Source organism: Oncorhynchus keta, chromosome 31 (genome assembly GCF_023373465.1).
Source record: "Oncorhynchus keta strain PuntledgeMale-10-30-2019 chromosome 31, Oket_V2, whole genome shotgun sequence".
Lineage (NCBI taxonomy): Eukaryota > Metazoa > Chordata > Actinopteri > Salmoniformes > Salmonidae > Oncorhynchus > Oncorhynchus keta.
The window spans coordinates 23,816,534-23,839,844 of NC_068451.1; the positions used below are offsets into that span (position 1 = coordinate 23,816,534).

The window sequence follows — 23,311 nt, forward strand, 5'->3', positions numbered from 1 at the left end:
TGACTATTGTAGCTGGAAACAGCTGATTTTTTATGGAATATCTACATAGGTGTACAGAGGCCAATTATGAGCAACCATCACTCCTGTGTTCCAATGGCACGTTGTTTTAGCTAATCCAAGTTTATAATTTTAAAGGGCTCAGGAGTGGATATTCTAAAGGTCTATTCAATTCTGTTCCCCTCACCGTTGAGGCCTCCCTGCTGGCAGAGTCCAGCCCCGTTGCCCCCCCGGGCAGCACACCAGCCACACTGGGGACAGGCGATGCACTGAGAGCACTGGGTGAGCTGAGCGCACTGGGGGGAGCAAGAGTCCCCACCAGACAGCAGACGACCACACTGACCCGCCTCACAGCGCAGAGGCACGAAGGACGGACTCACACACTGGAGGAGAGGGGGAAAGAAGGGCTGAAATATAATCTCATTCATTTGTTTTTGAAGCTACAATGCAGAAATACATTCAGGAAGAAAATAGACACATATGATCCTTAAACACCCACCCACCCACCCACCCACAGTCTCCATCTTACCTGCTGCAGTGCCATGCTCCACACACAGTGCTGCCAGCCCCCGTCTGAGCCCCGGGAGCCCAGGCAGAGGCTGCAGGTGCTGAGGTGGTGGCAGGGGGGCGGACAAGGCAGAGGGGGGGAGGACTCCACCTGCATAGGGGACACGTTGAGCAGGGCGTAGCTGAAGCACGTCCAGTCGTAGGTGGGGTTCACACTCAGGATGCGCCTGGTCTCGCCTGGAGGAACCGCAACACCAGATGTAAGAGAGTGGTTCTCAGTTATTCCAGCCACGCCTTAGTCTAGTGGTCTACCCATAGACTCCTGTCCCTAGCAATAGAAGGTGAATGGTGGTGTCTCTCACCGGTGCGTTTGAACTGGCGTGTCCACATGCACTTCCCTGAGGCGGTGCACTTGGGGCAGTCGGAGGCCTCACAGCTGGTCTCAGTACAGTTGCTGGACAGGTAGATCTCTCTCTGGTTGATCCTGCAGTCGTGTTCTGAGGTGCAGCTGACTGTACTGCTGATGCATGCTCCCTCTGGACAGTTGGTGCACCACTTACACTGCAGAGCAGACTGAGACTGACAGAGAGGGGGGGTTAGTGTGAGTGTGTATGTGTGTGTACGGTCTGAGCTAGTGTTTGTGTGTGTTTGCATGTGTGTATTACCTGTGAGAGGCTAGAGAAGGTCCTGGGGTGGCGTGCCAGACACTCACTGCAGGTCTTCAGTCTGCGACACTGGTCTGGTAGACGAGGGGTGGGGGAGCAGGGAGACTGACCAATGGAACAGCCCAGTCTGAGAGACAGGGACAACACACCATAAAGAGGGAGAGATGGGAAAGTTTGTCATTAATTCTGAGATAGGGAAAGAATAAACATGATTACACAAAGTGACAACCCCAAGAAACACCTCCAAAATAAAAGACACAGTCAAAAACTTGGAAACATCATCATTCCCATGATAACCATAGCTGTACCTCTCAGCAGTATCAGAGGCGGCGCAGGTGCCCCTGCACCAGACACAGCTGCCTGTGGTGGTGTTGCAGGCCTCGGGCGTGGGCAGCAAGGCACAGGGGTCAGAGGGAAGGGTCAGGGTGAGAAGACGCCCCAGGGTGACCCCGTTGAACCCCCCAGAGAGGAACAGCCGCCCACCCCAGCCCGCCATGGCCAGAGACACTGAACGGTTAACCGGCTCGCCCACCGCCGAGTCTGAGAGAGAGGAAGGGAGAAACGTTAGGATAATCTCCACATCCTCATCAAACTGAGCATACAGCGGGGCAAAAAAAGTATTTAGTCAGCCACCAATTGTGCAAGTTCTCCCACTTAAAAAGATGAGGCCTGTAATTTTCATCATAGGTACACTTCAACTATGACAGACAAAATGAGAAAAAAAATCCAGAAAATCACATTGTAGGATTTTTAATGAATTTATTTGCAAATTACGGTGGAAAATAAGTATTTGGTCACCTACGAACAAGCAAGATTTCTGGCTCTCACAGACCTGTAACTGGGGACTTCTTTAAGAGGCTTCTCTGTCCTCCACTCGTTACCTGTATTAATGGCACCTGTTTGAACTTGTTATCAGTATAAAAGACACCTGTCCACAACCTCAAACAGTCACACTCCAAACTCCACTATGGCCAAGACCAAAGAGCTGTCAAAGGACACCAGAAACACAATTGTAGACCTGCATCAGGCTGTTAAGACTGAATCTGCAATAGGTAAGCAGCTTGGTTTGAAGAAATCAACTGTGGGAGCAATTATTAGGAATTGGAAGACATACAAGACCACTGATAATCTCCCTCGATCTGGGGCTCCACGCAAGATCTCACCCCGTGGGCTCAAAATGATCACAAGAACGGTGAGCAAAAATCCCAGAACCACACGGGGGGACCTAAGGAATTACCTGCAGAGAGCTGGGACCAAAGTAACAAAGCCTACCATCAGTAACACACTACGCCGCCAGGGACTCAAATCCTGCAGGTCCAGACGTGTCCCCCTGCTTAAGCCAGTACATGTCCAGGCCCGTCTGAAGTTTGCTAGAGAGCATTTGGATGATCCAGAAGAAGATTGGGAGAATGTCATATGGTCAGATGAAACCAAAATATAACTTTTTGGTAAAAACTCAACTCGTCGTGTTTGGAGGACAAAGAATGCTGAGTTGCATCCAAAGAACACCATACCTACTGTGAAGCATGGGGGTGGAAACATCATGCTTTGGGGCTGTTTTTCTGCAAAGTGACCAGGACGACTGATCCGTGTAAAGGAAAGAATGAATGGGGCCATGTATCGTGAGATTTTGAATGAAAACCTCCTTCCATCAGCAAGGGCATTGAAGATGAAATGTGGCTGGGTCTTTCAGCATGACAATGATCCCAAACACACCGCCCGGGCAACGAAGGAGTGGCTTCGTAAGAAGCATTTCAAGGTCCTGGAGTGGCCTAGCCAGTCTCCAGATCTCAACCCCATAGAAAATCTTTGGAGGGAGTTGAAAGTCTGTGTTGCCCAGCAACAGCCCCAAAACATCACTGCTCTAGAGCAGATCTGCATGGAGGAATGGGCCAAAATACCAGCAACAGTGTGTGAAAACCTTGTGAAGACTTACAGAAAACATTTGACCTCTGTCATTGCCAACAAAGGGTATATAACAAAGTATTGAGATAAACTTTTGTTATTGACAAAATACTTATTTTCCACCATAATTTGCAAATAAATTCATAAAAAATACTACAATGTGATTTTCTGGATTTTTTTTCTTCTCATTTTGTCTGTCATAGTTGAAGTGTACCTATGATGAAAATTACAGGCCTCTCTTTAAGTGGGAGAACTTGCACAATTGGTGACTGACTAAATACTTTTTTGCCCCACTGTATATGCAGTGTTTTGGCTAGCCACATGCGGTGTCAGTCACACAGTTACCTGGCTGTATCCAGGTGTTACAGTTGATCTGGTACAGATACACCGTGTTGCTGTAGTCCTCCACTCCTGTTCTACCTCCCACAATCACCATGGTGTCTTTTATCAGGGCTGCAGCATGGAAGAAACGGGACAGGGGCTGGGGAGAGAGAGGGAGAAAAAAAGACGGTGGTCATTTAAGAAAAATTTTATTGATATAATGACAATGTCATCAATTAAGGCCAGCCTGGGAACATGTAAAAGCTGTTTAAATACCGGTTAGCTAGTTAAGCCATGGTTGTACCTACCTTATTCCCCTGTGAGGGGACCAGTAGGGACCAGGTGAGGTTGGCATAGTAGAGACTGTAGAGCTCTCCTGAGGGCTCCACTGTCTCCACGTGGAAGCGGTAGCCTCCGAACACGTACACGGCGTCTGTCTGCTTGTGGTACACAGCCGAGTGGCCATACAGACCTGAAGAGAGGACAGGACACACAGGAGTCAGTCAAGAGACAACACGGGAGGGTTAAGGGTTAATCAACAGACAGTAAATTATGCAACATCATAAGGGACAGCAGTTTACAGTTCATAGTGTCAGAAATAACTCTTTGCTCCAACCATAATGGATGCACCTCAATCTTTATATTCTATGCCTACTTAGTGGGAGAGGATCCATGAAAGCTGAGTAGGGACTTTCCAGATTGGCAGGTACTAAGTGAGTTAATGAGTGCAGGTGGAGGTCCTTCTGACCTGTAGGAGGTGTGCCGGTGTGGGGGGCGGCGGTCCAGTTGCCAGAGAGGATGTTGAACTCCAGCAGGTGATGGTTGAAGCCGTTCTCTGGAGAGTAACCTCCGATGAGCAGCATAGAGGAGTCCCGACGCACCGTTAGAGTATGACCTGCCACCGGTGGCAGCACTGAGCTCTGTGGGGAAAGAGGACACAGACTAATTGGTTACATAGAAGTCTATAGTAAATTGAATCGTGGGGTGTAGGCTGACAGTTAACTACCAATATTTTATGTTTAGTGTTTTTTTGTTCATATATATACCCCCAATTAAGGCAAGATGGTGGATTGCTAAAACCAAACAAACCTTGTGCTGTCGCCACACCAGACTGCTGAGGTTGAGGCTCCACGTATCCACGGCGACACCCTTCTGCGTGACACCGCCCACCACCAGCATGAGGTTGTGAGTAGCTCCTTGGCCATCGGAGAGAGGCTCGTGACTGGCCAGAAGGGCAGAGGCGTGATGGTAGCGGGGGCTGGGGGTGGAGCCTTCCTCCACTGAGCTGGTCAGCATCTGAGTCCAGCGCCGCTCCAACACAGAGTACCTGAACCCACCAATCAACACAGAGAGGGAAGAGAGACAGAGAAATTAACTGATATGAGTTTCTGGTCATTTCAAACAATTACAACAACAAAAAATTGCTGTCTCATAAAAGGCATCTTTAAATGAACACCAATAAAAACACAGCCATTAAAAAGTCCCGTCCCCCCCCACACACACACACCTGTAGACGTTTCCCAGGATGCCCTCTGAGAGAGAAAGGCCTCCATACATCCAGAGGTTCCCCTGGGGTCCAGACACTAGAGAATGGCCCATCCGGTGGAGGAACCTGTGGGCCTGGTTCTGTGAAGGGAGGGGGAAGTTTAGCACTGTGACACTCTGTGGTGGGAGTGTTTGTATGTGTGTGTGTGTGTGTGTCCTGGTTCTTACCGCTGTGAGCTGTGTGTCCAGTAGGGTTTCCCAAACTAGGCTGCTGGAGTCCAGAGGGGTGGAGCAGTCAGAGCCGCCCCAACCGTCTGCACACACACACACTCCCAGAGACTAAAACAGAGACAGACACAGAGAGACAGACACAGAGAGACAGACACAGAGAGACAGACACAGAGAGACAGACACAGAGAGACAGACACACAGACAGACAGACAGACAGACAGACAGACAGACAGACAGACAAGACACAGAGACAGACACACACAGAGATAGACACAGAGACAGACACAGAGAGACAGACACACAGACAGACAGACAGACAGACATACAGACACAGAGACAGACAGACAGACACAGAGACAGACAGAGACAGACAGACACAGAGACAGACAGACACCGAGACAGAGACAGACACAGAGACAGAGACAGACAGACATACACAGAGACAGACAAACAGACACAGACAAACAGACACAGAGACAGACAAACAGACACAGAGACAGACAGACACAGAGACAGACAGACACAGAGACAGACAGACAGACACAGAGACAGACAGACAGACAGACAGACAGACACAGAGACAGACAGACACAGAGACAGACACAGAGACAGACACAGAGACAGACAGACAGACAGACACAGAGACAGACACAGAGACAGACAGACAGACACAGAGACAGACAGACAGACACACACAGAGACAGACAGACAGACACAGAGACAGACAGACACAGAGACAGACAGAGACAGACACAGAGACAGACAGACACAGAGACAGACACAGACACAGAGACAGACAGACACAGAGACAGACAGACACAGAGACAGACAGGAGAGAGACAGACAGACAGACACAGAGACAGACAGACACAGAGACAGACAGACAGACACAGAGACAGAGACAGACAGACACAGAGACAGACACAGAGACAGACACAGACAGACACAGAGACAGACAGGAGAGAGAGAGGGTTAACATTAGAGACACACATGAGACTGTAATATATAGGAACAGGATAAACAAAGAGGAAAACATCAAAACAACAATGAGCATTCACACTGTCTGCAGTAACAGTGCTACTGTTCAGTCCCTCTCACCAAGTTACAGGAGCCTCGGCCCTCTGCTAGCCCACAGCCCTCGGGACAGAGGGGCCTGTCGCAGTACGGTCCCCCATACCCCTGAGTACACTGGCACAGCCCCCCGCTGCACTGCGCCCCTCCCTGGCATACGGGTGACTCATCCTCCCCCGCCTCAGAACCCTGGCGACAACGCCGCACCCAGAAGGAGGCGTTGAAACCCTGAGGGCGGTCGGACGAGACGTTGGCCTCAAAGTACACAGAGATCACACCTGGGAGAGAGAAAAAACAAAGGGAGCAGAGAGGGAATCTTTCAATAAAAAATTACTAGAAGCTTTAATAAACAAACAAATCGCTAAGGTTACCTGAAGTGGCCTCCACAGTGATTGGCTGAGTCCGGGTCGTCCCACAGAATGCGCCAATCAGGTTGTGGTCCGAGTGCACCACCCCGTTGCTCAAGAAACGAGGCAGGCCGTCAAACACGTAAACGTAGGAGCTCTGTGTGTGAGAGACAGAAAATACATCTCAGGCCATGGGAACGCTGGTGGCTCTGTTCACTACAGCACAATAAACATCAGTCTGTGTTGTATTAGTTAGTGTGTACTTAGTCCTCACAGTGCACTGTGTGTAGGAGTCTGGGTGCAGGGTGAGAGCCACAGGAGGGCACAGCTTGCCCGGCACACAGGGGACCAAGTTCTCAGAGACAGACAGGACCCACAGACAGTGGGAGAGTCCCCCCTTCCCCCCGACGCCCCCTCGCCACCCCAGGGAGGATGAGATGGGGAGCTCAGAGAGGGGTGACTGGTGGGACAGGATCACAGAGCGCCCCTGACACTGACGAAAACAGGTGCCATTATTCCTGAGGAAGAGAGAGTTGTATAAGTGATATGCATTAAGTGAGAGATATTCAAACATTCAAATATATACTGAAGCAGGTTCTTAATTATAGAGCACATAGCAACTAGTTGCTGATGTACAGTACACATACTGTTCTAGAAAACAGATCCTTTACAGAATGCCTATTTGTAATGCTGCAAAACCAATTTCCTCACTGGGGGTAATAAATCCATCCACCTGGGGTCTCCGTAGTATCCAGGCAAGCAGGATTCACAGTGTGGTCCCTGGGTGTGGTGTGTGCAGTAGCATTGGCCTGTCTGATTGTGGCAGAAGCCCAGGAGGGGGCCTCCATGGCCGTTACACTGGCAGGGCACACAGCCCCCGCCCCCGGCCAGCGCAGAACCAAAACTCCCTGGTCGACAGTGCTCACACTGGAGACCCATTGTCCAATCTGAGGAGAAGGGAGAACGGAGAGCACATTAACTAATTAGAGAAAATTATGACTTGTGAAATTAATAAAATGTGTTGTTTTTCCCCTTTTTTGGACAGATGAATTGGGTTGATATTTATGTCTGTCTCACCCTGGCAGTGGTCACAGATGCCTGGGGCAGTGATACAGGTGCTGTGGAAGTTACAGCCACAGTCCACGTCACACTCCACCCCGCTCAGCACCAGTGTGGCTGGGTCAGATGTCCAGCCCAGGGAACACTCACACTCGAACCGCGGGCTGCCGCTGCACTGGCCCTCACGACACTCATTATAACAACTGGAGCAGAAAGAGAGAGGTCGGCTTTAGGAGAATAGAGTTATTCAGAGAACGAGATATTATAAAAGCTAGTGGAAGGGAAAAGGGCTTGTCATGATAGGGAGGATGAGAGGGAGGGAAAAAGAAAGAGCGACAGGGAGTGAAATGGGGAGAGAGAGAGAGGCTCACGTCTGGTTGCAGTGCAGGGTGCCGTCCCCGGTGTAGCCCCTCTCACAGTGGCACTCAAAGGAGGTGGGGGTGTTGACGCAGGTGGCGAAGGGGTGGCAGCTGTGGAGGCCCAGCCTGCACTCCTCCACATCGGGACAGCTGGGGTAGGACCAGACTGGGTCCCTCTCCCCCTCCTCCAAGTGCTCCAGCTCCATGGGCCGCGGGGGGGCCAAGGTCTGGGGCTCAGGACTAGAGGGGGAGGAGGAATAACAAGGTTCAGCATTACATCCTAATGCAGACAGGTGGTCTGGTATTGACATAGTAACTTCACAGGCAGGTCCAGTGTACGTAGGCATTAGTTACACTGGACCTGCTCAGATAATGATTTTTTCCATCACCACAGCCCGTTTTGTGGGCTTGTCCTCAGTTGAAGTCAAACCTGGGTAAGTAAGCATTTTGAAGTGTGGTAGTTTGCTGGTCATCATACCTGGTAGCCCGTACTTCATCGACAGCCACACTGCAGTTATACACAGAGGCGTCGTCCATCCCTCCCCAGTCTCCTCGTAGACACCTGCCGATGGTGGGGTTGTTGTAGTCTCCACACCAGCCGCACTGAAACGTCTGGAGACAGTCTGTACAGGTGACCAGAGCTGAGCACTGCTTACACTGGGGCACTGAGTGAACACTGGAGTGGGGGAGAGAAGGATGGAGGAAGGGATGGAGATAGGTTGAGGGAAGGAGGGAGACAGAAAAGGTTATTGCACGCTGTTGGTACATAATAGATTCCAAATAGGAAAGAGAAATAAGATTAAACTTCAATTTTAAACTGTTCCAAGTTTCATTGTTGACTACAGGAGTTCAGCTCATTGGTTCTAATGGTTTACCTGTCATACCAGTCCCTGCACTCTCCGTAGGGATACTTGGTGAGGTAAGCAGCGAAGTAGAAGCAGGCCTGGGCCGACTCACACCACGCACACTGACTGGAGTTAGACAGACACTCCCCACACGTCCTCCTCCTGTTACAGAGGGGGGGAAGGGGGAGATAGAGCGAGTTGCATACTGTAGGAGTAATTGCCCCAAGCAATTATATTACGATGAGCCAGACAGTGGGTACTCACTGGTTGCAGACTTTAGGGCACCCCCCTGGGTCGCGAATGGATCCATCCAGTCTTCCCCGTCGGCTGCATTGGTAGTCACCCTTCTTGCTGGCGTTGATCTGCCACTCACAGTAGTGGTCCTGTCGGCCAAAGATCATAAAAGTCAAAGGTCTACAAGATCTGTAAGGGGAGTATAAAAAGTATTAAATGTTTTATGATGCTAATGGCAGTGAGGTGTTCTGTATGTTAAATACCTGAGTGCAGGCGGAGCAGTCCCTGTACTCCTCACAGAGGGTGCATTGTGGAGGGGCCAGCAGCAGGTGGCGTTCCCCTCCCCCCTGGTCCTCTGGGCAGGGCTCCAGGGCAGGTAGGGCACGGAACAGACAGCGGCCCAGAGACGGGCACCAGCCACAGGACTGATCTGACAGACACGCCAAGCAAGACTGGTACCCCGAGCAAGAGCCAGAACGGTACGGCTCCAAGAACAGGAAGGAAATCTCCTACAGAGAGAAAGGAGGGATAGAGAGACAGTGGGAGAAACAAACGTCAACAATATTGATGTTAAGGGTATTGAGCCTCAGTATTACTGTGAAAACCTTTTCTTTATAAAATGTGTAATTGTCAGCTGGTACTCACACTTCCACCGGGCAGGGCAGTTCTGTTCCAGGTCAGGGCCATCTCACTGGTCTGTCCAGAGCCTGAGTTGTTGAGGTATCCCTCGGCCTGGACCAGGTATCGGTTCCCCCGGGTCAGGTTGGGAAACAGACGACCCATGTCAGGACGGGACAGCAGCTTCATCTCCTTCTCCTGGTGAGCTGCCCAGCGACCTACCACCTCCTTCTGAGGGGAGGAGGAAGAGTGAGAAAGTTCAGTAAAAAAATGACAGGCTGGACTACTCGTATCCACTCTACTCGTATCTCTCAAAAAATGTGTACGGTAAGCGCCCACCTCCCGCTCCCTCGCTCTCTCCCTCTCACCAGTTGCAGGGAGTTGGGTCCAGCGGCCATGCGGGCCTCAAAGTGTAGCCTCTGTATCCGGGCCCACATGGAAACTGTCTCGGTGGGAGGGGGTGCAGGTGGAGGGGCACCCCACAGAGGGTGGATGAAACCCCGGAACTGCAAGGTGACGTCCATCTCTGTGGTGGGGCTGAGGATAATGGAGGTGCTGCGCAGGATGGACACCTGAAGGAGTGGAGGTTCAAGGGGGATTGGATGGAGGTGTGTCTTACAGCAAGGTACAACATGTCAGAAGTCAGCAGCATTACATTCAGTCAGATAAGAGTTTGGGAAGCACACAGTATCTTAAGCAGGGTGGGAGGAGGGAAAGTACTTAGAGGGGCTTTAGAGACGCAGTATCGCTAGAAGTAGAGGTAACACCAGGGGTGAAAGGTGGTACGGTGTCCCGGCAAAAGAAAGTGGGGGTACGCCGTACCGGTGAAACACGGGCCTATCATAATAATTAAACCAAAACGTCAAGAAAAATAATGGTGTAGTAGTCTACAGTTATCATTACCGCATGTCAAAGGCATGAAACATTTCCGAATGAACTTGGAAAAAAATGGGTGGTATTAGCCTACACAAAATGTGATGTGGTTCAACGAGAACACTGACATTTTGCCAAGGCAGAGTTGAATGGCCGACACCGGGACGCGAGGAGAGCTGTGGACACAAATTCTTACACTTTTTGGTGTTTTGTGTAAAAGATGTCGCTTTCCATTCACCAGTATTTGGAGGCTGGAAATATGTTGAGAGTGGATGCATATGCCCGGGTAGCCTAGTAAAGGAAGTGATCTTTAAAAGTGAATTATTTGACCATCAGATGAAAACACCATGACTGGTTGTGTTTGTGAGGGAATGGAACTCACGAGCCACACAGGACCACATTACTTGGCGGAAGGGTTGTCACGAGATATCGTGGCAAGGAAACAAAACATGAAGCAGACCAAATGTTCTGAATCCCGTTCTTTTCCAAGCTATAAACACACAATATACATACAGTAGGTTTTTTAAAGGACCAAATAGTTTTTGCCATGGAAAATCAGTTACTGTAGTATCGCGATGTTGGTATTGTGACAACACTACTAGGCGGGGCCTCTGTACCTTGTCAGGCTGGGAGTCATTGCGTGGGTGCTGGAAGGTGAGCAGGTGCAGTCCCGGGACATAGTTCTCAGTGCGACAGGAAAGGAGTGAGGTGAGGAAACGGGTACGCTCCCCCCACCAGCCATAGGCCCCTGAGATCTGGTCCACACGGCAAGCACTTTGATCTGCAATACCGAGAGGGAGGGGGAGCTCATCAAACAACACACACAGTACCAGACCTCAATCTTACAATACATTTAATTTAACTAGGCAAGTCAGAACAAATTCTTATTTACAATGATGGCCTACCCTACCAGAAGGCAAAAGGCCTCCTGCGGGGACGGGGGCTGCGATAATATATATATATATATTTTTTTAAATATAGGACAAATCACACATGACAAGAGAGACACCACAACACTACATAAAGAGAGCATGGCACAACATGGTAGAAGCACAAAACATGCTACAAACATTATTGGGCACAGACAGCAGCACAATGGGCATGAAGGTAGAGACAGCAATACATCACGCGACGCAGCCACAACTCTAAGTAAGAACATCCATGATGGATTCTTTGAATGAAGAGATGGAAATCAAATGCAGTGAACTGGAAAGAGGAGTGACCCAGGGATGTGTGTACTTTGGGGACCTTAACAGAACGTGACTGGCAGAATGGGTGTTGTATGTGGAGGATGAGGGCTGCAGTAGGCATCTCAGATAGGGGGAGCCCTAAAACAGCATTGTTGTTGCTCATGTGGTCCCTCATGTCTTTTATCTCGAATGCATTTTAGCTTTTGATATTTGTAATTCCCCTCCTCCCTCTGTGCATCTCACCTGACACAGGTAGGCAGGACTCGTTCTGGACACACCAGCCGAAGTCACCGGGGGCACGGGGCAGGGAACCTGGAGCCCCACTGAACACCAGGCAGGACTGGCAGTCAGACAGAAAGCGGGCCAGGCCCAGGCACCCTGTGCTGCCACACTGGAGAGAGACAGTTGAACATCGTTTTTATCCATGGTCAAGTTAGATTGTTAGAAGGTGGCTGGGGAGGACAGATTGAGGAGGTTTGGGTTGAAGATGGAGAAAAAGGGATGGAAAAAGCAGAGTGTTGGATAGGTGTGTTACCGGGTTGGTGGGTTGGTACTCCCGACAGCGGCCCTCACACCAGCTGCATTCTGGGTTCTTCAGACACATGCTCTCGTCTGGTGCCTCGGCACACACAGCATCCTGACACACACAGAAACACACAGTCAAACAAATACACCACAGCAGGGCTCTCCAACCATTTTCCTGAAGAGCTACCGTCCTGTAGGTTTTCGCGCCAACCCTAATCTCGGGCACCTGATACTAATAATGAATTGGTTGATAAGATGAATCAGGTTAGTTACAACTGGGGTTGGAGTGAAAACCTACAGGAGGGTAGCTCTCCAGGAACGGAGTTGAGAGGCCTGCACCACACTATACTATGAACTACCCAAAAATTGTGCACAAGAAATACAATGTTTACAAGTCCTGCTTTCAACACCCAAAAAACAGTTTCACTGAAAAACATTATGCTTCAAGAGATGAGAGCATTGCAGTTTCAACCATCCTCCTCTCCCCCATTCCATATGCCCCTGTCCACCATGCAATAATATTCCTTAATAAACTCTCCATCCCTCCCCCTTCCTTACTTCTTGACTCACCCGGTCTCCTGGGTCGCTGCTCACAAACAGAGGAACTTTGTATGCCACCAGGTCTCCACGGGCAATACCACTGTAACCCCCGGCAACCAGCAGCACCCTGCCCTCCATCACAGCAGCTACATGAGAGTACCGCCCTCTCACAGACTCTCCTCCTGAAGGGAAAGAGAGATGATGCAACATAAAGCAACATGAATATGAGTGAGTGAGAATGTGTGTGTAGGGACTCACTGTGTTGGAGGCTCGACCCAGCTGACACCCACTGGTGACACCCCAGGTGGTAGAAGAATATTTCCTCATCATAACACTTCTCTTCCTGGTAGTGGATGTGCACATTCCCCCCTGAGAGAGAGGGGGGAGAAAGAGAGGGAATAGGGAGAATAAGAGCAATATTAGATGGTAAAAATGGCTGGACAGCAAACAATTGTCCCTATCCTATATTCTCTGTGATGACCATCGCCACCACAAGTCCCCTCACCATAGACCACCATGTAGTTGCCGATGATGGTGGCTGAGTGGAAGGCTCTCTCCCTGGGGCCTGTGGCTGGGAAACGGGAACGGAACGAGGTCCAAAACCTCCGGTCCACGTGGAATACATCCGTGGAGTTCACACGTACACTGAACCTGAGGGGGAGAGAGAGGCAGGAAGGATGCAGATGATTTGAGACAACAGAAACACTTCAACATTAACACAGACACCTGCTGAGACACAGATAATAAACAGGACTGGGAATCACATGGAAGCCAAGAACCTAGCGAGAACCTGTTCTTTTTTACCTTTATTTAACTAGGCAAGTCAGTTAAGAATTTTATTTTATTTTCATTGACGGCCTAGGAACAGTGGGTTAACTGCCTTGTTCCGGGGCAGAACGACAGATTTTTACCTTGTCAGCTCAGGTATTCGGTCTTGCATACTTTCGGTTACTAGTTCAACGCTCTAACCACTAGGCCCCTTGCATTACCAAATAGCACATAACACACGACACAATGTGTACTCTCAGTGTGTATTTTGATAATAAAACATATTACCATGCAAGACAGTCCCACAATCCCATCCAACTGTACCTGGCGGTGGTAGGCCTGTGGCCCCCGTAAACCAGCAGTGCCCGGGATGGGGGGTGAAACACCATGGAGTGGCCTGCTGTGGCGGGGGGCTTCCCCCCAGTGGGCTGCACCGCTTCCCACACCCCAGACTCCCGCAGATCAAACCGATACAGAGATGACGAGAACATATCCTCTTCCGTACGACCTGCAGAGGGGAGAGGAGGAGAGAAAGATTACAATAGTACTTATTCAGAACAGATAGGTGCAATCTTAGAATAGATAGAGTGAAGTAATGAGACAGTAACACTGTTGTTGTTTTGGCACTGTACTCCAGCACTTTGGATTCCAAATGGATTGTGAGGTTAAAGTAAGGACGGTCAGCTTTAATTTGAGGGTGTTTTCATTCATATTGGGTGAACTGTTTAGAAAGAACAGAACTTGTTGTACATAATTCCCTTATACAGTGGGGAGAACAAGTATTTGATACTGCCGATTTTGCAGGATTTCCTACTTACAAAGCATGTAGAGGTCTGTCATTTTTATCATAGGTACACTTCAACTGTGAGATACGGAATCTAAAACAAAAATCCAGAAAATCACATTGTATGATTTGTGGGTTCGATTACAGGCTCAAAATGGGCAGAAACAAGGAACGTTCTTCTGAAACTTGTCAGTCTATTCTTTCTCTGAGAAATGAAGGCTATTTCATGTGAGAAAATGCCAAGAAACTGAAGATCTCGTACAGCGCTGTGTACTACTCCATTCACAGAACAGCGCAAACTGGCTCTATCCAGAATAGAAAGAGGAGTGGGAGGCCCCAGTGCACAACTGAACAAGAGGACAAGTACATTAGAATATAGTTTGAGAAACAGACTTCTCACAAGTCCTCAACTGGCAGCTTCATTAAATATTACCTGCAAAACACCAGTCTCAAAGTCAACAGTGAAGAGTCGATTCCGGGATGCTGGCCTTCTAGGCAAAGTTGCATAGAAAAAGCTATATCTCAGACTGGCAAGTAAAAATAAAACATTAAGATGGGCAAACGAACACAGACACTGGACAGGGGAGAACTCTGTCTAGAAGATCAGCATCCCGGAGTCGCCACTTCACTGTTGACGTTCAGACTGGTGTTTTGTGGGTACTATTTAATGAAGCTACCAGGTGAGGACTTGTGAGGAGTCTGTTTCTCAAACTAGACACCCTAAAAACAAGGACATTTCTAAGTGACCCCTTTTGAATGGTAGTGTAAGTATTCAGACCCTTTCCTCAGTACTTTGACGCACATTTGGCAATGATTACAGCCTCGAGTATTCTTGGGTATGACGCTACAACCTTGCCACACGTGTATTCTGAGAGTTTCTCCCATTCTTCTCTGCAGATCCTCTCAAGCTCTGTCAGGTTGGACGGGGAGCCATTTTCAGGTCTATCCAGAGTTGTTCGATCAGGTTCAAGTCCGGGCTCTGGCTGGGCCACTCAAGGACACTCTGAAGCCACTCCTGCGTTGTCTTGGCGGTATGCTTAGGGTTGTTGTCCTGCTGGAAGGTGAACCTCTTCCACAGTCTGAGGTCCTGAGGGCTCTGGAGCAGGTTTTAATCAAGGATCTCTTTGTACTTTGCTCTGTTAATCTGTCCCTCGGTCCTAACTAGTCTCCCAGTCTCTGCCACTGAAAAACATCCCCACAGCATTGTGCTACCACCACGCTTCAACATTGAGATGGTGCCAGGTTTCTTTCAGACGTGACGCATGGCATTCAGACCAGATAATCTTGTTTCTCATGGTCTGAGAGTCTTTAGATGCCTTTTGGCAAACTCCAAGCGGGCTATCATGTGCCTTTTTACTGAAGAGTGGCTTCCGTCTGGCCACTCTACCATAAAGGCCTGATTGGTGGGGTGCTGCAGAGATGGTTGTCCTTCTGGAAGGTTCTCCAATCTCCACAGGGGAACTCTGGAGCTCTGTCAGAGTGACCATCGGGTTCTTGGTCACCTCCCTGACCAAGGCCCTTCTCCCCCAATTGTTCAGTTTGGTCTTGGTGGTTCCAAACTTCTTCCATTTCAGAATGATGGTGATCTTGGGGACCTTCAATGCTGCAGACATTTTTTGGCACCCTTCCCCAGATCTGTGCCTTGACACAATCCTGTCCCGGAGTTCTACCGACAATTATTTTTTTCTCTGACATGCACTGTCAACTGTGGGACCTTATATAGACAGGTGTGTGCCTTTACAAATCATTATGGGGTATTGTGTATAGATTGGCAAGGAACATTTTTTATTTAATACATTTTAGACTAAGGCTGTAACGTAACAAAATGTGTAAACATACTTTCCGAATGCACTGTATATTATCCCTGTGATTACAATGAAGAGAAAGACGTGGCACTCTGTTCTGGGCCACCTGCAACTAGGTCTTTCTTTGCAGTACTTGACCACATGACTGGAGAATAATCAAGAGAAGACTAAATTAGAGCCTGCAGGACTTGGTTTTTGGAATCTGAAATCAAACAGTACAGCGTAAGAGTGAGAAATATCATACCCCCAAGACATGCTAACATCTTACCATTACAATAACAGGGGAGGTTAGCATTTATGCCTCTAACTTTGTCACATATCATTATTCACGACTCATTCAGGATTATCCGCAATCATGGTAGCATACACATTATAGGATAAGTGTTTAGAAACATATTCTGCAAGAAGTTAGGTGACAGCATTGTATTTCAATAACTTATTTACCTCCAAATATGTAGAGATAGTTGTCCACTACAGATGCTGCATGGTTGGCCACCCTCGGTGCCCCGGGCGAATGGGATTGGCCGAGCTGCTGCCAGTCATCCTGGATTGGGCGGTACATCCAGACGTCGCTGGCTAAAGCGCCGCTCATGAGCTCTCCTCCAAAGATCACCATGTTCCCCTTCCACTCTACTGCCGTGTGGGAGTGACGAGCCACCTGACAGAGGGAGAGGGGAAAGAAAGAAGGGCGAGAGGAAGAGGGTGATGATGAGAAGAGAGATGGCAGTTGGGATAGGGTGGGCAGAAGGAAGGGAAGGATGAGAGAAAGTGGGAACAAGAAGAAAGAGAAAAGGGAGGGGTCAGAGTGAGGCAGTAAGATAAGGAGAGATGTAGAAATGGGTTAACAGGAGATGTTTAAAAGGGAGATGTTTAGGAGCATTGGTTTAGTCCAATGAGTCCCACAACAGGTGTGTTTTGAAGTAATCCCTTTTAGTCTGTGTGATTAATAGGGCCAAAGCTAGAGTGGTGTTTGTGAGACAAGGCGTAACCCGAAGGGGCCTGGGGCCAGGTCTTTTATACAAAAACGTCTGTAGAGTCCGAATGGTTTGAGCTACAAACAATTAAAAGCTGAGTCACATGAACATGCTCATGTAACATGTTTTGCTCAATGACGCTCACAAGCTACACAAGAGTTGTTAAAACAGAAGGGGTTCTTCTACATAGAAGATCATAGCGAATCCCAGGACATAGTGTCTATAATACTGTAATAAGCTAACAGTTGCTGTCAAACTCCAACAGTAGTCATTGACTAGTTGGATATTAATTTCCCAATAAGCAAACAATTTCTGTACTTACAGCATTCATATACATTATTTTTTATCAGGTCAGCTTTGACAGACACATTTTTTTTTTATCAACATTTGTCAATACAACTCACGAATGCAACTGTTTATATGAAATTGTTTTGTGTTCTACTTGTAGCTTGTTGGTTGTCTTGAAAAGAAAATGGTAAAACACTTTGTGAGGCTAAATAAGTGCTGGACATGTAGTTTAATGAAAGTCAGATAAATGAAAATCTGATTTTGAAGGATCTTGAATAAAATAATCAAAGAATAAGATAAACACAGGAAAGAATAACTACAGTCTTTGATATATTTTAATAAGATTACATTTCTGGCATGCGGGCAGGCACTTACTGGGGAGTGTCCATAAGATCTGTTCTCCCATTGGTTCAAGCTGAAGTTGTATTTAACCAGGTCTCCCAAAGCTCGGTTCAGGTCAAACCCTGAAATATCATAACAGCACCAACCATACAGAAGTAGTTAACCGATTACATCATGACATACACTGAAAGCCACAATGATTACTATGCAGAGCCAGTTGTCCAACAGCAATAAGGTCAAGGTCTTCTGTGAAGCCGTGTGCTCGCCTCATCTAAACTGGGTTAATGTTAACCAAGCCCAACAATACTCCTGATTGGGTCGATACCGGGTCTAGTTAGACAATGAATCAGAACATAAAGTGAAAACAAATCAATCCTAACATCCAGACGAGCAACACCCTCCTAACTAACAACCCTAACATCCTATACAACAACACTTGAATTCGAATAGTATACCGTATTGGTATCCCTTTGCATGTAAAACTTTTTTTTTAATGTACAATGGGATCCAACACTATATAAAAAATAAATAAACAAACAGTTGTTCAGGGTTCTATCCCTCACCTCCAAACAGGTACATGGCTCCAGTGGAGGACAGGTAGACCCCAGCAGAGCCGGTCCGGGGGGGCGTGTAAGGGTCGCCCCCACTCACCTGCCACCACTGCCCCACCCCACTGTCATCACGGAGACCCAGCTGACAGCTCTGGCCCAGGAAGTCCGAGCTGCATAGACAACGCTCTCCTCTCTAAGAGAAAAAAGGAGAAAGAGAGAGAAGAAAGTTTGGGAGAAATCAGAAATCAACAATATCTAAAGGAAAGGAGAGTCATTCAACCCCTATTTATGTTGCTGCTGTGCTGGTTTCCCCTTCTGTGTTTGAACTCAAATGTATAACCTGCTTAATAATTAACTCCTTAGGTAGCCTTGTACATAGGTTCCCTCAGCTAGCTGTCTTCAGCATCAGTTGACTGTCCACTTTCCATCCTCACCCCAACCTTTGTTTTATTGCACTGTAATAAACCAACATCTCTAAAGACTGCACAGTTTCCAATGTGGATAATAAAGTCTCCCTCTTCTTACCTTGTCACAGGTGCCGTGCAGGATGCAGCCCTGGGGACATAGAGGGGTGCTGCAGTCGGCTCCTCCCCAGCCCAGGTGGCACTGGCACAGGGACGAGGACGTGTCACAGCGCCCGTGACCTCCGCAGGCCCCAGGGCACACAGAGAACAAGTAGGTGGCATTGAAGCCCAGGAGGTTGTAGTTGGCATCGCTGAAGAGGTGGAGCAGCATCTGGAGGGAGGAGAGAAGACAGAAAGGATGTGAAGGGGCAATGAACAACTTGACTACATTTTTTCCATGATATTGTAATCCATCCAGCCCGTCAAGTCAGAAACGTCCAGCTGTCACTCAATTGTGTGATGAATTCAAATTGAGGCCATGGAAACCCGTCAATAAATCCATCCATTTAATGCTGGTATGAAAGGCTTCCCCACCCAAATGCCCAGCAGTCTGAGGTTGATATCTGACATCTCAGAACATGTCTAGTTCCGCCTTCCATAGATAATGATGCAGTTACCTTGCCAGACTTGGCTTCTATGGGCTGCGGCAGGGTGTTGCCACTCAGACTGGCCAGTAGAGGGTTCTGGTAGGAGTCTCCATCGTAGACGAACAGGTAATCATACGTGCATTCGGTCTCCATGAAGGTAAAGTTCAGGACGATACGGTAATTGCTGCTGGGGGCTTGAGGAGAATACAGGAAAGAAACATCAGTCAGATATAATTTAGAGTTTACTTAATTTGCCATAGACAGGATTTTCCTTGGCATATCTTGAGATCTATGTATTCACATTAAACTGACAATCAACGAATCAATCAACACACACTCATCACGGCACTCAGTTCTGCCACCACCGTCTCACTCACCTTTGATGAGCCACTCGCAGTTCCCGTTTACAGAGTAGTTCCCTGGCCCGTCTGTGACGCACCCTGTGGGGCCCCTGAGCACCTGTCTGTGGCCCTTACAGTCTCCTGCCCAACACCCAGGGGCTACAGTCACCAGCAGCAACCCCAGCAGGGGGACATGGAGGAGGGAGGCCATCCTCTCCCCCACCTGGAATAGGTGGAGGAGGTGAAGAAGATGGGGTTGTCCGATTACCTCGCTCACAAGCCGGGAACCTAGAAACGGTTCAAACAAGCAATGCAACTTCAATGAGATGGATTACATATGCTAAAAATATTTTACAAAGAGGTTACATTTCAACATAGGATGAAAGATGCTCTAGTTTTGCCTATATGTCACATCAGTGTTGCTTTCTGGTTACAGTCCCATTTTTACAGAGTAAAAAATCTAAAACTCTGCAAGATAGCCTTTTGGCAATAACTTGCAATCAAACATCAGCCAAATACATATTGCAGTCACATACAGAAGTAACCAAACAGGCAGATAGACAAGAGATTCTTTCATTTATGTCCATGGCATGGTGACAACTTAAGGAATGTGTTTTTCATATGAGACTAACGTTAGTGTTATTACTGTTCCAATTATTTCTGTCTCTGGGAAAGGTAAATTGATGATTCACGTTTTGTAAAGTGGCAACGTGTAACCCCGCACATTGTAGAATATTCGGCTTGTCAATATGACAACATCTCATTAATTTGAATTACAGACATATACAAATAGTTACTTACACTTGCCAACACATTAAGAACTTTTCTAGATATATATTTCATAGCTAATCATCATCACAGTTATGTCTATGGATGCTGCTCTGTTTCTAGCTTACTAATTAGCAAAAATCTCAATTGAATCACGTTTAGCAAATATTTTTTAATTAAATGCCATGAAACGGTGAGCAAGCAGCTAGCTAACGTTACTAGTAGCTAGCCACTATCAAATAATGCTTACTATCCGCAGACAAACGATAACTAGCTAGCTAACGTTAACTGTTATTGCTATGGCTAGCTAACGTAATGTCATTAGTTGGCTAAGGTTAACATAATAGCTAAATACAAACTTTGCACGTTGTTAGTAGCTAGTTAGTTATAACCAGCTAGCAAGCGAGTATTGAACGTTAGTTAGCGTAGCGGATTTGCTGTTATCTTGAACGCGATACCAGTCACCACAGAAGCAGAGGACCGTTCGCTTAGCCTTCCCATTCATTTGTCTAACTAACCAGATCCCACGTCTCCGTCCCCATGATATTTTACATGGTCAGATAGTTATGAGCGACACAATGCATAACTGAATGTGAGATAGCTAACGTTAGCTAGCAGTACCAAAGGGGATCGTCGGACTCCAGCACTGGACTCCAGTACTCGATGTCCGGAATCACAGACCACCCTCCGCAGGGGCTCGCGCTTACTGGATGGCTGCTAGCCAGTTAGCGACCAAGCTAACTTTACTCCAGATGCAAAAGCGCAGTCGTTGGCCATTTATTCAATGATGGTTAGCTAAATCATAATAATAATTAAATACATCTGTCGCAGCTTCAGACATATCTTCATTATTTTTGCCATAAACTATCCTTTTACTCATAAGCACACTAGCCAGCGTGAAATGTTACTTGCTTATTGCCTGACTTCATGAAATGTTTATTGTTTTTGTATATGACAGCCTCCCACACAAAAGGCTCCTCCTCTTCTTCTTCTTTAAAGTTTTATGGCAGAATACACCTGTCCTGCCACCTACCGTACGAGGTATTGAAACAAAAATGAAGAATATTCCATTGTTTGCACGGCTTCTTCTTCTTTTTTGAGGTTTTATGGCAGACTACATATATTGGTGTATTACCGCCATCTACTGTACAGGGCATTGAAACAAAACATATTCCATTGCGGGAAGGGGGGGTGCGGCGAGGGGACCGAAAACACAAAATACAAAGAAAAAATAAATAAATCATCCCACTCCTTCAGTCACAGATTCCCTGTCTGTATGCACCGTGCAGTTGATAACCAATGCAATAAACAATACAAAGTCCACCTTCTTAACATGCAACATGTTGACAAGGAATATTATCTGGTGTCTCTACTCCTACTACCATTAGTTCTTCAACTTCACTCCTTTCTTCCACTCTTCTCACCGACTCCGGATAGGAGACATGCTGGACAACCCTTATTCTTGACACCTCCGTCTCCTTCACCCTAACAGGACACTTCAGAAATTCAGTTGTATGTCCACCAACACAATTACAGAATTTAGGCTCAGCTAGCATATGATACCGCTCATATCTACATACACTTGACACTTGACACATGACTAAATCATTTGCATTTATGACACTGCATGGGTTTGGGCATGAAGGCTCTCACAGGGAATCTCATAAAACCCAAATACACGTGAGAAGGGAGAGACTTCATCAGAAAACAGTAGAACGGATGGAGTAGAACGCATCCACCATGCAAGTCAAAAAGTGTGCACCAACCACTTCATCCAATTCTTCCCATATACTCTTGGCTTTTACTTCGAGCGCCACCCCATAGTTAACACCCTTGTTAGGCGCAATGCTTCATAGATCCACATTCCAATCATTCCTATCTTCTTGAGTCACAGAGCATGCTCCTTCTGTTCCAAAGATATCAGTGGAGGCTGCTGAAGGGAGGACGGCTCATGATAATGGCTGGACTGGAGTCAATAGACTGGCATGCAACACATGGAAACCACATGTTTGATGTGTTGATACCATTCCATTGACTCCATTCCAGCCATTTTTATGAGCTGTCCTCCCTTCAGCAGCCTCCACTGATAGATATACAAAAAAACGAAATATACCCACTTCCCGTTACTCTCATCTACACCACCTCATCCAATGCATCCACAATTTTCTTCTTCTTCTTATGTTTTTAAATGACGGTTGGCAATCACAAGGTGCATTACAGATACTAATTGAACTGGAGTGTAAATCCATTACATTTTGTAAAACAAAAGGGAAAAAACTAAACAAAACATGCTTCTGACTAAACCTTCCCTCATTAAAACCCATTACCCAATTCCACTACTTTGACCCTATCTGCTCCTACATCATGCAAACTGCCTGTGAGGACAGGACACCACCATTAAACACACCCTGTAACTCTACTGAAGTCAAATCTCATATACCCAAGTACTTCTCTGCAGCCATGAACACTAAGAACCTAACCTTGCTGAAGCATATATCACTCATTGGCCAATCCCTCTGTGCTGGCACAGATCTACTACTCACAGGGATCCTCTCAGGATTCCTCAGCAATGACCTATCCTCCTCTACTTTCTTCATTGCCTCAACAACGACACCTTCTGCACTACTCTGACCCTGGCCACCGCAACCTCAAAAAGGCTCCTTGTCATCTCAACATCACAACAATTGTAAACCTCAGCATTGCCTTCCAGTGGCGATGTATGGTAATTGCGTCCTCAGAGAAACTCACCTGAGAAAGTATGAATATTGACAACTAGAAACGGTGTAACACGAAGTGTATTAGTTTGATTAGTGTATTAGTCTGATTTCTAATCAGATGTAGTGTCCATCAGTTAAACATTTATTACCATAGCTATAGCTGCTGTGCATCACCCGACGAGTGCATTGGTGGTGAATCTGGACTATGTA

General features: G+C 47.4%; 1 protein-coding gene across 5 annotated transcripts in view; it reads right to left on the bottom strand.

Moving 5' to 3' along the window:
- LOC118371301 (multiple epidermal growth factor-like domains protein 8) overlaps window positions 1-21,490 on the bottom strand; it is a 31,011-nt gene extending 9,521 nt beyond the window's left edge. The window contains exons 1-37 of one of the 5 annotated variants that reach the window (XM_052490002.1): window positions 21,418-21,490; window positions 19,653-19,904; window positions 19,306-19,469; window positions 18,810-19,019; window positions 18,297-18,477; window positions 17,767-17,855; window positions 16,574-16,787; window positions 13,865-14,048; window positions 13,278-13,423; window positions 13,031-13,141; window positions 12,791-12,954; window positions 12,243-12,344; window positions 11,951-12,098; window positions 11,135-11,298; window positions 10,013-10,216; window positions 9,672-9,875; window positions 9,290-9,535; window positions 9,057-9,175; window positions 8,823-8,954; window positions 8,426-8,623; window positions 7,960-8,187; window positions 7,607-7,791; window positions 7,263-7,476; window positions 6,804-7,047; window positions 6,554-6,686; window positions 6,210-6,460; window positions 5,109-5,219; window positions 4,903-5,021; window positions 4,485-4,722; window positions 4,144-4,315; window positions 3,704-3,867; window positions 3,420-3,555; window positions 1,478-1,709; window positions 1,170-1,296; window positions 867-1,083; window positions 527-741; window positions 185-380 (exon numbers count right to left, since the gene is read on the bottom strand). In XM_052490002.1, the coding sequence (XP_052345962.1) occupies window positions 185-380; window positions 527-741; window positions 867-1,083; window positions 1,170-1,296; window positions 1,478-1,709; window positions 3,420-3,555; window positions 3,704-3,867; window positions 4,144-4,315; window positions 4,485-4,722; window positions 4,903-5,021; window positions 5,109-5,219; window positions 6,210-6,460; window positions 6,554-6,686; window positions 6,804-7,047; window positions 7,263-7,476; window positions 7,607-7,791; window positions 7,960-8,187; window positions 8,426-8,623; window positions 8,823-8,954; window positions 9,057-9,175; window positions 9,290-9,535; window positions 9,672-9,875; window positions 10,013-10,216; window positions 11,135-11,298; window positions 11,951-12,098; window positions 12,243-12,344; window positions 12,791-12,954; window positions 13,031-13,141; window positions 13,278-13,423; window positions 13,865-14,048; window positions 16,574-16,787; window positions 17,767-17,855; window positions 18,297-18,477; window positions 18,810-19,019; window positions 19,306-19,469; window positions 19,653-19,827 (6,337 nt within the window). In that variant the 5' untranslated portion in view covers window positions 19,828-19,904; window positions 21,418-21,490. Of the gene's footprint in view, window positions 1-184; window positions 381-526; window positions 742-866; window positions 1,084-1,169; window positions 1,297-1,477; window positions 1,710-3,419; window positions 3,556-3,703; window positions 3,868-4,143; window positions 4,316-4,484; window positions 4,723-4,902; window positions 5,022-5,108; window positions 5,220-6,209; window positions 6,461-6,553; window positions 6,687-6,803; window positions 7,048-7,262; window positions 7,477-7,606; window positions 7,792-7,959; window positions 8,188-8,425; window positions 8,624-8,822; window positions 8,955-9,056; window positions 9,176-9,289; window positions 9,536-9,671; window positions 9,876-10,012; window positions 10,217-11,134; window positions 11,299-11,950; window positions 12,099-12,242; window positions 12,345-12,790; window positions 12,955-13,030; window positions 13,142-13,277; window positions 13,424-13,864; window positions 14,049-16,573; window positions 16,788-17,766; window positions 17,856-18,296; window positions 18,478-18,809; window positions 19,020-19,305; window positions 19,470-19,652; window positions 19,905-20,743; window positions 20,872-20,902; window positions 21,342-21,417 lie in introns of those variants that run through there. The other 4 variants (XM_052490005.1, XM_052489999.1, XM_052490003.1 and 1 more) reach the window with 4 other exon arrangements.
- Between the last annotated feature and the right edge of the window lie 1,821 nt (window positions 21,491-23,311).